Source organism: Ambystoma mexicanum, chromosome 5p, assembly GCF_040938575.1.
Source record: "Ambystoma mexicanum isolate Mex_15411 chromosome 5p, UKY_AmexF1_1, whole genome shotgun sequence".
NCBI classification, from domain to species: Eukaryota; Metazoa; Chordata; class Amphibia; order Caudata; family Ambystomatidae; genus Ambystoma; species Ambystoma mexicanum.
The window spans coordinates 166,037,694-166,050,617 of record NC_090930.1 but is presented as its reverse complement, the minus strand read 5'-3'; the positions used below and the strand labels follow the sequence as shown (position 1 = coordinate 166,050,617).

Genomic DNA, 12,924 nt, shown 5'->3' with positions numbered 1-12,924 from the left:
GCTGTGGTAAAAGCAAACACGTTTTATGGTTGAGAATCTATAGGGAGATGCATTGTTCATGCTATATCAAGCAAGATATTTGTCGATTTTTGCAAGTTAAGCAATTGAATGAAGAACATCTATTAACTTGGATTGTTACAAAAGAAAGTTATTGGTATCATCGTTCATGCCAGATTGCAGCATATGAGTGTATCACACCCATGTCGTCGGCGTTGTCTTGTTCCCAAGATGAACGCTTTGCCTCTGAGCTATCCTCTGCCACAAAAGCAACATTTACACAGACATGAAAGGACAAGAGTACCATTAGACTCGCCATCAAGAATAAAGGAGGACATCCCCTGCTAACAAATTCCTACCTACAATCTGTGCCAAAAGACCAACTGTTTCAATCCTATGTTGTTACTTAAAATAACCTAGGAAATTCAGGTGGTTCCCAACTTCGAATACTGGGTAAGGCACCTTGTACACTACACAACAATGAAAATGAATACACTGGGGCCTGCCTAAATTTATCTCACTCACATTTCAATTTACTTTACAATATCGTGTCTAGCATGAACATCCGCTCACAGAAAAACTAATATGATTGACAGAGTATTCTATTGACCTTTACTACGTGTAGGTGCACAAATTCATATTAATGATTTCACAAAAATGCAAACTAACAATATACAGTAATCAATTGTTTACCTAAAATCCACCTTCCCCTTAATATAAAGTTTAAGACAAAAATAATTACTTTGTTTTCTCTGAAACAATTGACTGGTATTAGCATGCATGCAGTATGTTTACTTAACAATATAGTTTACCAATTCTCTGGCTGATTGAAATCTAAAATGTTGGACTCTGACTAACTATTGGTTGCTTACTTGGGCATAAGCAATACTTGACTATCTCTTGTGCGATGTCAGATTTGTTGTAAAACATTGTAAAGGCTTTCTGTTGCTTTACGAATGCTGGGACAGCAGAACATAATATATTTTTTTTCCATTCACTTTTTCCAGGAATCAAGGTTATCCTTGCAACGCCCCAGCTTTGTGTATTTCTTAATGAATAGATTTCAATTACTTTATAGACTATGGCAGACTCCAATCATAGGACTTGTTATTCCGCATTCAATTTTAGATGTCTATGGCTTCCAGAGATCCCACATACCGGGAGAAGTTCTAGCACGTTGATGCTACCTAGGGTTTCAATTTTAGTTATAATTCGCCAAGCATGTACATCTTGCACTATGTTCGTTTTGTCAGTGGTATATGGTTTTAAAGATGGATCTCAAAATAATTTTAAATGCTATCTGCGATTTAATCATTCTCGAACAACGTCGAAATTATTTGGGCTCCTAGATTGAAAATTTGTTGGTCTTTTAAAGGCAGAGTGCATATAGGGGCAAAAACTGGCCTCGGGTGGCTTTGTCAGGTAAGGTTACCCTCCAGTCACTGCACTGCTCCAAAATTCCTCCCATAATATTGTTATGCTCTTCGGAAAGAATTCTACATTCAGGCCAGTCTGGAACAGGCCCTTATAAAAAGATTTCCACAACAGTTCCCTCCCATTGCTATGATATGGCATTTAGAACGCGTCTATACACCAGTGTTTCAAGGCGCAACGAGGCAAGAGAGGGGAAACGAGGGGAAGACGGACAACGATCCTACTATGCCAGGTGACATTGAGATCGTGCAAGTGCAGGGGGGGGCGGGGAGAGCGAGGGGGAGGGAGAAGGGAAAGGGCAGTGCAGTACATAGGATAACTGTAAAATAAATAAAGAGAATAAATTAAAGTGCGGCCAGCTGGTGGCAAGTGCGAGGGTAAGAGCAGAAATCGGGGGTCAAGTGCTAGTATGGGCTGTACGGATACAGAAACCGTGCCAGAGCGCAAGGGTTGCCAGGTGTCCGACTCGTGCGGGGGGGGGGGGGATTTAGGGGTGCGGTGACCTCGGCCTGAGATCAGAGGGTAGCCAGGTAACCAGTTCAGTTTGAGATAGTCGAGAGATTAGCAGGGGAGAGGAGGAGAGAAAGCAGAAGCGCAGAGTATAAGGTATTGCGGTGCTTCCAGAACCGCAGATGGTTCTCCTTGAATTTCAGAGAGGCAGGGAGGACGTTCCAGAGGGAGGCCCCAGCAGAAGAAAGATCTACCACCAACTCGCTGCTCGGAGAGGCTACTGACCATGAGGCAGTTGGAGGCGGATGACCAAAGAGCTCGAGAGGGAAGAGAGAGTTGGATGTATTGAGGTCCCACGCCCCAGAAGGCCTTGTGGACAATGCCGAGGGTTTTGAACTTAATCCTCAAAACCACTGGGAGCCAGTGGAGAGATTTCAGTCCTGGAGAGATACGATCCCTGGGCTTGAAGCCAAGGACAAGTCTTGCGGTCCTGTTTTGGATGAGTTGCAGAGGGCAGAGAGTAGAGGCAGGTAGATTTAGAAAGAGACTGTTGCAGTAGTCCAGCCTAGAGAGAATCGGAGCTCTGTAGACAGCGAGCTTCTGGGGAAAGGAAAGGAAGAATACCTCTGAGGAGGTGCAGCTGGTAGTGTGACTTCTTAGAGACGTCAGAGATGTGAGGAGAGAAGGAAAGTGTGGAATTGAAGATGACCCTGAGCTTTTTAGCCTCACAGGTGGGAGCAGGAAGAGGGCCAAGAGAGGCCAGCCAGAGTGACGGGAAAGGAGGGAGCAGGTATGCCGATGCTATCCAATCTGCTTCTCTCCTCTCGACAGGCTCTCTTGCTTCCCTGCAGTACCAAAAACTCTTCCTTCTTTCTATGGGTTTGAGCTTAAATACCCAGCCATCTCCACCATGCTGCATCATTTGCCTCACTGTTTCTGATTGGATAAACCCTGTGACCTGCCCCCTTCTCTTTCACACACCCACAAGGGCCCTCCTCCTTACTTCCATGACCCATTCAATTCTATGTCTCCCAAGAGGGATGTGTCCGCTACAAACTAGCACCCATCTTTGTAGTGAAAATTGATAATGGCATTAAGATTTGTAAGAAAGTTTTGAATCCAGAGATATTTATTTTTCGGACACCTCATGCATGATGGAGTTAATAATAAAATAAGCAAATTATGCATACAAAGTTGCATTTTTAAATTACTTCATGGTAGGTGTTGGATTCATGTTATGCTGAATTCAGATCTGTATCTGTGGGAGAAGAAGTTGGTGTCCACTTGGGTAGGCAATTTAGCCAGAGCTGGATGTGAGGGGGAAATTCTTGAGTGTTGAGAAGATATTTTGACTGTTGCAAGTGCGAGAGTGATATCAAGGTGGGTGGTATGGTGCATTTAATGAAGCCATTCAAGTTTCCCAAAGGGGAATCCCAATATTTTGACTGAGATGGTCATGGAAGTCAGTCAGTGTTATCAAGCATGGGAAGGATGGATGCTGGAACAAGGAGGGTGATCGAGAAGTTAAAGCCATTGAATGTCACATGGCAAGATCGGGGTTCCACATTTGAGGACACCGCGGAGGTGAGCAGAACGGGAGCAGTGTAAGGTGAGCCAAGCATGAGTGATGAACTGAACCACCTATATGATGACCGAATGAATTGAGTGGGAGGCAGTTGGGGCAGTCTGCGAAATGGGGAAGTTGATGAAGGTAGGCACGGTACAAAGTATCACCACATGTGGAAAGGGGTGTTCAGATTTGTGTTACATCTAGTGCCTTGTATTTAAAGTTGCCTTTTATTGTTGATGAATTTAAGGTTTTGTATTCAAAGTTGAGATGTAACCATGCCACGCGTCATGTCCTATTTGGGGACATAACGTTTGGGAGTGGGAAACAGAGTTGACAGTTGGCAAAAACATGGAGGCAGCCCCCATTGTTCGCTGCAGGTGCCTCAAAAATTGAGCCTTATAAACTTGCATCGCTGCTCTATCTTCAGTTTGCATACTCCTCGTGGGAGACGGCACCATTGCACCAAGGTTGCGGCGCATGTTTTTTGCGACTGATTTAGTTTAATTAAACTTGATTTCTCCAAGTGTTTTACTTTCAGTGTTAGGCATAAATAAGTTTTCAAAAATTAATTGGCAGAGTTTGCTAATAAAATTTGTCTTGATTAGCAAACAAACCCATTTGATTAGCAATTTTGTACAAATGTTTTTAATGCCACCAGAAGATACTTGTTCCCGAGATATAAAATGAGCAACAATACAGCAGTTTTGTGTACCGCTGAAGACATTGGTGAGGTAAGTAAGGCCTTGCAAATTCTTTAGAATTCCACTAGACCTGCAGGTTGAGTAACTTAGTTTACCCACTCGATTGAAGAGGCATGCACTAGACCCATGGCAACGGATGACAACACATTTGAAAGTACTTTAAGTAAAATGATGCATGTGACCACAAACCCACTTTAGTTTGGCGCACTGCTGCCACCCAGAGGCCAGCCATACACAGTGAAACTTGTATTTGACGTTTCCTGCAAACAAAGTAAAGTTTAAATAAATATTTCCAACATCCCCTGCAAATGGTACTGGCACTTCTTAAAATCTACTTGACTAAGTGATTGGGTGAAAATACTTTGCAAGCCCTGCTTGAGTGTTTGTAAAAAGGTTAGCTGCATGAATGGTCACAAATAAATAGATATGATAAAAAGGCTCAAACAGTTTGGCCAGCTCTCTCTACTGCAGGTACAAATATATAATGCAATCATAATCGTAGATCAAAGTGAGCTCTGGAGCCCAACTACAGCGACAGTTTTGCAGTAGGTCTGTAGATGCACAGACTGGGTGAAACTATTGATAGCTACTTTAAGTAAATATCAAGTTAGCTTTGTGTATTCATTTTATGTAAAGGACTAAGCAGAGTGGATGGCATAGCTGGCAGAGAACTGGGCGAACTAGGCAGACTATTGTAGCGTGCAGCCATCTCACTTTCAGGGTAGCAGGTATAAAGCAACATACGATAGAATGTCAAGGAGTATGGGATCAGCACATGGGCTGAGCACCAGTTGTAAGCTATATGTATCCAGCAGGCCACAGGACTAGGTTTGCCATCAAAGCATTTGGCTGCATGGTCATGTGCATTTTCAAAAGTGTCCACTCGTCGCTATGAAACATTTTCCCAAACAAAATGAAATCTAGTTGACACTGAGATTTAGATACACTTCACTGTAAAGCATGGAGACAATGCAGTGTTTTACAGTAGCAATACTGTAATTATGCATTATGTAACCTATTACATTTTTAGAAAAGGAATTGAACGCCTTTTAAAAAAGAAATAACTAACACATACTGGTCTTTGGCAGACAGGATACAGTTGGGTTTAATAACAGTTACATCCCGATTATTTCTGGTTTGCAACTATTTCAAAAAGAAAAAGAAATGTGAGTAGCACTCCCACAGACGCCTTTTGGCAATTGAGTGAAGAGGATGATTACTGCTGCACTCTCTCTCCATTAGCCCTTTGAAACGTGCAGTGAAGAGATAAGAGGCTGGAGAGAGCTCTGAAGGCAAGAGAGGAATGAAGGATGAGCTGTGCCTTCATTGAACAGGGTAACTTAAATAGCTGGTTTTGCTACACAAGTGCCAATTTAATTAGCAAACCTACAGAATTGCATAGCAAATTGCTCCGCGACACTGCTTATTTAATGCCTTGCAGTGTAGCTTTATTTCTAATGGATTGTGTGAACAAACAGTTGAATGCGCAACATGTTTATTTAAAGGCTATGTATTAAAACTGTATTCTCTTTTTATTTTTCTAGTGACGTTGGAGAACACTCTAGAAAGAGGTAGGCAATTTCATTTCTGCTCTTTAAGTGACATTTCCCTTCTTGCCCATTTTTATTTTGAATGCTTATAAATCGATTCGTTCCTTCAAAAATAACGCATGTATGTGGCTCTGGGGGGGAAAAAGGTCAGTGGGAGGAGATGCCTCCTCAATGAGAGTGAAACGATATAGTTGATCAAGTTGGCATGACTTGGTGGGTCAAGCTTTGATGTGCAGGCTCCCTGGGAATGGAATGCCCTCCCCCTGCCAATGCGAATGTCTCCCTCTCTGCTTGCTTTTAAAAAAGTTCTAAAGACTTGTCTTTTTAACCTTCATCCTGGTTAAGTACTAGTGTAGCTGACTGCTCTCCTCATTCCTTGACTGCTTGTATGTTTGTTTTGTGTTTCATGTGCTCCCTGAGGCCCACGGGCATGTGGCGTGGTATAGGTAATAAATAAATCGGACACCAGCATATACAAAGGTCAGTCTGAGGCTCACATCAGAAGGTTATTGGTGCCAACAGGCCAATAATTGGACCGATTGGTTAGAATGTTTATAAACGGATGGTTGGGCCCAGCACTACAGATAAGGGGTGTATGGGCCACCTTTACTCCCAAAAAATTGGCAAATACTCCAGAAAAATTAAAATGGGGAGTAAAAATACTCCCACTTCCAAATCGTATCTAGAGCACTGGCTGTGCCATAGAGCTATCAAAGAAGCAATGTTCGTGAGAGTCCCCATGAGGGCCAGATCCGAAAAGATGTTTGGTACTCACAGATGACATGTGGCCAAGTGCCTTAATTATGGCCGTCTTTATCCTGCGGCCACACTCTTTGCCACATTTCCATCTTCTCCCAGAATTGAGGGTGATTAGAAACTGTTTAAATGCTGATGATATAAAGCACTATAATTTACATTTATACATTCCAAACCTCTCATTCGAGCGAAAACTGATCATATTTGATCACATTTCTGGTGTTAGAGTGCCATACCTCGGAACAGTGTGAGGCTCTCTGATGTTTGACATCAAGTGCCACGATTGACCTGGGCATGTGCAGACTGAACTGACCAATCGGGGCATAGTGTCGTTCTCATGCACTAAAGTTCACAACAGAATATGTATATTTCTCGTGATCTATCGTCCACAATAATGGAAGCAGCTAGTTGACAAAGGGTATGGTTGTGGTGATGTGTGTATGTCTTATGATTTTTTGTACTCTCATTGGGGATGTATTGCCACATGTTTTCATGGTGTGTTGTATCTGGTGTCAAAGCCGCAACCCTACAGCCGTAGTTTTTAACACAGATTTTGGACCAATCATGTTCTAAAGGGAACATTGCCTTGTTTTGGAACTTTGAGGTTAACTTGTAACTGCCTCTGAACACCCCAAAAAATGGACTACATGTGCAGGCAAAAGTTTGTTTTTAAACTATCCTGGTCTTTAAAGTTTTTCTAAGCTCAAATGGATTATATATTTGTTCCTTTGCATGCAAGGTTCTGCTGTTACAGCAAGAGGGTTTTCTAATTCCAGAAGCCCTGCTTTTAAGGATTTGTAGCTAAAGCTATGGGAGGTCAGCACATGTGTTCCTGATGATATCAGTGTTATTTAGGCATGGTCAGCTTTCCAAATAGTGGGGCCTGTGTTATGGAGAGACGTGTGGACATGTTTATATTATTGGCAGCCTGTGGGACTATTTAAGATCGGTTTCTTGTGTTGCCACTGATCATGGTCCTAAATTGGGACCTCGGCTGCATGTTGGATCCCAGTGTACTGGCAGCTTACCAAGGATGGAAGGCAGTGTCCACTGGTGAATTCTGCAAGTAGGGGCCATGCACGTTTTCATTGATCCGTCTGCATGAAGCCTGAACCCACTTTGGAGATCCTTTCTCGTAGTTTGAAATGATGTCTTTTTACAGTTTAAATGGAAGTTTCCATTTATTCAGCAGGGAACACAGGAGAAACTTCAATGAATTCCAGGGCATCAACGGCACACACACACACGCATGCATTTTGCAACCCATTTTCATGCTGGCTTTGGCTGCACAAAAATCACGAGGCCTGTCTCAAGAGTGTATGCCAGCATTGCCTTACTGCACAATCTGCCAGCGCTGCACCACTTTCATCCTGCCAATGCCCAACCAGATGACTGTATTGCTACTGTAAAACACGTCTTTATTCTGACTCGCGATTCCCAAGATCTGTAACAAATGCCGCCGGTGAAGCGGCGTGGGAAGGGAAACACTACCAGTGTATTAAAAAAAAAAAAAAAAAAAGTTTGGGCGAAAAGTGGTTTCTCCAAATGGTCAAAAAGAAAACGTAAGAAGTTCACTGAGGCATGCTGTTGACCTTGCATAAGGCACATTTCTGGTTGGACTCTTGCTGCTGCAATGATCTTTCTGGTTACGACAAGACCAGGCTAATCTAATGATCCGATAGGCAGACATCAGCAAGAGGCCAGAAGGGGCTGGCCCGTGGTATGCACACCTGGTTACGACAGGACCAGGCTAATCTAATCTGATAGGCAGACCTCAGCAAGAGGCCAGAAGAGGCTGGCCCGTGGTATGCACACCTGGTTACGACAGGACCAGGCTAATCTAATCTGATAGGCAGACCTCAGCAACAAGCCAGAAGAGGCTGGCCCGTGGTATGCACATCTGGTTACGACAGGACCAGGCTCATCTAATCCGATAGGCAGACTTCAGCAAGAGGCCAGAAGAGGCTGGCCCGTGGTATGCACACCTGGTTACGACAGGACCAGGCTAATCTAATCTGATAGGCAGACCTCAGCAAGAGGCCAGAAGAGGCTGGCCCGTGGTATGCACACCTGGTTACGACAGGACCAGGCTAATCTAATCTGATAGGCCGACATCAGCAAGAGGCCAGCCCGTGGTATGCACATCTGCAAGTTTCCTACAAACCCCTTATTTCTGTATCTTGGGGACACCTCGACTGATGGCATGCATTAGGTTCCAAGCCATGTGCTTTATTTTTAATGTTTTTTTAATGCTCCTTAAGCCAGCTTTAAAAAAGTTGTTATATAGCGCTCACTTCAATAGGCTATGAGTCACTTGCAATAACAGCTGCTCTTGTTAACCATACAAAGTTAATCTTATTATGTCGACTTCCAGAGACAGAAAGGCAGCGTTTACCATTTGCGATTTTAACCTGTGACCTATAAGTTACATCCTTGGAGCCGTTTCATAAAAGTAACACTCAGCGCCCCTAGTGGCCTGTCCTGGCAAAGAACAGTTTAGGGCTATGAGTGCCATTGTAGGAAACCTGGATTGCATCTTGGCCCTGCAACTCGACGCGCACACCATGAAATTGCGGCTGCCAGTAGTGAATGGATTTCTGCAGCAGAAAGCAGAACGGTCTCCCTGCAATAACCCAGTCACCCACCGCCACCCTCACCCTGGTTCGCAAAGCTCAGTCCTGTGCTACGTTTACATTCATGACTGGTGTGACTGCAGAAAACACGAGACCACCTGCTGATGATATATGGCCTCACTGCATCCGATCCCTCTTAACAATGTTGTGTCGTCCAATGACAACCCAAGACTCGTGATGGGCATCAGGTTTTCCTTGGACACATGTCTCTCAATACATTTCCACGCTATGAGCCCAATTCCTGGCCCAAAGTTGTTCTCCGTTCCCCAAGTGCATGCGTACACCCACATGCTAAGACACCCTCCCGCTAACACACCCACCCTCCTGCTTCTCCTCACTCCCACACTGTTGCACATCTCGCACACCCACGCTCTCAAACATCCTCTTTCACACACTCCAAAAAGCCTCTTGTGTCCTAAAATGTAATACGCGATACCCCCAGACTTGCCTCCGCCCGGTGTGGTTTCACATGTTCACTGCCCAGAAATCTCAAGGAATGCTCAATTTGCCAAGTTGCTGCTCCATTGCATATGGTTTTGTATGGATATCCAATGTTCAGAAATCTGATGTCGATTTGCGAACACATTATTCAGTAAACTGCACCTCGTTCTGCTGTTTATAAAGACCTTCATCTGATGACATGTGTTGCCAACATTGAATTCTTTCTTTTTGTTAAGTGCGGAAGGACACACTGTGCATATTCTTAGTTATAGGGTTTTTCTGTAGGCATGTTTTGGTCAACCTCATTTCTTTAGTCTGGATACTGGGACTTGGCATAGTTCATGGTCGGTGCCATACTTGATCATTAATGGGAGCATCTCTGCATATGGTTGTAACTCTCACTTGAAAGAATCGCCTAGTGAAGGTTTCAAAGTTTCTAAAAGTAGGTCTTGTTGAGAGAATATTGGGTAATGAATGGTTTCTTGTAAACTCGGGTAAAGTTAAATAGACTTCATCACTTCTCGCACAAGGAACACAGTCCTTTACCACATTCTTGACCTCTAATAACATTACATGCGTCTAACCAACTACTCACCCAAGCCTACATGTGGCATTTCATGAAACCATAACTCTCCCAATCTACACTCCTTCCTCATCCAACTAAAACTTTCTGCACATTCTGCTTTAGATGGTCAGCCTTCTGTAAAATATCTCCCGACCATCGCTAGCAATCCTTGCAACTTCTAATTCTACTTGCTTGCTACACACTTAAAATAACATTTTATCTTAGCTTTGCAACCAGCTCCAATTCTTCTTGCTGTGCCCCTTGCACACAATTCCACTGCAGGTAGTTTACCACCGGATTGCAACTACCTGCCATAAACCTGCCTCTAAAATAGCCACCTCGCTATCTGGGGTATTACCGAGCACGATCCACTCGTGTTATGTACACTTGTAAAGGGTGGACTGTGGCCCAAGCGTATCCTGGCGCTGAACAAATTTAGGAGGAAGTGAGCGGACTACAACAAGAAGAAAGAAAGAAGAGAAAAAAAGGACCACTAATTGAGAGGTGGGAACAGGGAAGGGCAGCGGGAGACTGTTCAGTGCTTGGGCACAGCCACTGAAAAACCAGACCGCCAACAGTGTTCTTTTGAAATCCAGGTACAATCAGAAGACGCCTATCTGGGATTCCAAGATGGCCGGTGCTAGGAGAGCACCGTAATCGATGCTCTCCTGAACCTTGGGACCGGCAAGCAGAATTTATGAGCGTTAAATGCCCTGCCCGGGCGCCTCACCCCACATCGGTAAAAGGTAATCAGGAAGGGCACCTGCATCTCCCTTCCCAGAAGAAAATGACAGCGGATCCGCCAAAGAACAAAAGAAGGCGGCGGAGAGGAAAGGTACTTCGAGAGGTGCCGACTGCAGAGGTACCTGGCTACCCTTAGTTGGATGAGGAATCCAGCAGAGGGGGAGAAGAGCCATTCCCACGAGTGCCAGTAGCGGAGCTGCAGCAAGAAAGAAAGAAAGGAAGACTCTTGCAGGAACCCTGTTGCCCACCTGGCTGCTTCGATGCATCCAAAGCGGTAAGCAGAGGAGGTCCAGGAGGCGTGGTGGGGAAGAGCTCGACTCAGGGAGGTGGGAGGGGGTCTTAAGGTGGAGGGGTATTTGGCAGAAACCCTCTTGGAAAGGGCACACAATAGGAGCAGGCTAAACGAGCAGAGGAACTAATACAACACCAAGTGAACCCTGGTTGGTGGGGGCTGAATATGCCAATCCCCCTTGCATAGGGTACAAAAGGAAAAACCCCAGGTAATCTTAGCTCTCAGAAGAGGTACTCTCCTGAGAAGGGGTGGTGGCCCGAGGAATGTCAAAATGTCCAAAAGTGAAGAACCACCATCGACCTTAAAGGGGGCTAAGAAACCCCAACAAGGCAACTTACAGAAGATGTGGAGTAAGGACCAGGCCTACCCCCCTTCCGACTCCCCCCACAGGCGCACAGCAGAGTCGGGAACAAACTGGACACAAGGGGTCTCTCCCACAAGAACAACAAGAGATAATGGTAACCCAGTCACTCCTAAAGCAATACTTCAACGACTTTCACGACAAAATTGCTGACAAGGTCCAAAGACAAATGGAAATGATTAGAGAGGATTGGCTGTTGCTCTGCATGGAAGTAAAAGGGACGTGAGTAAAATGGAAGAAAGAGTGGACACCAACAAGAGGGCGATCCAAGACTTCACTGAAGGCTCAAAGAGGGCAGAAACCTTGGTGGAACAGCTGGTATATGCGACCCACAGTCTCAAACTGCAGGCCGATGATCTAGAAAATTAAGTCCAGGAGGTCGAACATTCTAATTAAATACCTCGCAGAGGAGATCTCAGATAAGGACCTCGAGGGGGTGATTAAAACTATTTTTGGGGACCTACTGGAAGCAGAGGAAATGGCAGATGTGAGAATAGACAGTCCAGAGTGGGCCCGCAAAGAACAGACCCAGGGACGTCCTAGCTGCCGTCCCTGATTATACAAAAAAAGAAAAGATTTTGGCAAGCGCTAGTAAGGCAAAACGGTTAACGTACAACAGAGCAGATATACTAATTTCCAAAACCCTTCACAGACGACCCTTTTTAAAAGGAGAATTATATCCCCAGTCTTGAAGATACTCCTGAGAGAAGGACGTTCGATATCGATGGACGTTCGATATCGATGGACGTTCGATATCGATGGACGTTCGATATCGATGGACGTTCCCTTTTTGTCTAGTCTTTGAGTGGCAGGGGGAAACCACACCGGATAACAGCCTGCGAAGAGGGGGCTAGAATATTGGGGATAGAAGAGGACTAGAGCCAGAAGGACCGTCCAGCCAAGAGTCGGAGCAACCCCAAGAGATGGAAATGGTCGATGGTGTGTCCCAAAAGAAGTAAGAAAGGAGCGCATCAACCTCAACTGAAAGGTCCTGCTACATGAAAATACCGAATGAAGGGGGTCCACTCTGACAAAGGATATAAGGTGATGACAGTCAAAATAAGCATCAGGGGACAATTGGGGAGAAAGCCTGGATGGGCAAGCAAAAGGGATAACATGGAAGGTTCCATGGGGTGGGCGAAGGCAGGGGATGGAATCTGGAATGGGTTTGGGAGAACCAGCAGAAACACACGTTGGGGATACTATGGGTCTCAATTCTCAAAGGCAATTTGGAGTGAGGGGGCGGTAGAGGCTGATTGAGACCACCCAGCAGCGAGAGGGAGGGCGGGAGGGAAGAGCGGGCAGAGGAAGGGGAGTAAGCGGTCCAAACACGATCCTATGAGAGTCCGACACTTCCAAACTCAATCCCAAGGCATGAACGCACTAGGTTATGTTTCCTCTCCCTAAATAATGGGTTGAACTCCCCGTCA

The 12,924-nt window shown here is 44.9% G+C and overlaps 1 protein-coding gene across 1 annotated transcript in view; it reads left to right on the top strand.

The window, feature by feature from the left end:
- The window catches only part of ZDHHC15 (zinc finger DHHC-type palmitoyltransferase 15), a 304,005-nt gene that overhangs the window by 51,213 nt on the left and 239,868 nt on the right, over window positions 1–12,924 (top strand). The window contains exon 2 of the mRNA XM_069612582.1: window positions 5,697–5,723. Within this exon, the coding sequence (XP_069468683.1) occupies window positions 5,697–5,723 (27 nt within the window). The remainder of the gene's footprint in view (window positions 1–5,696; window positions 5,724–12,924) is intronic.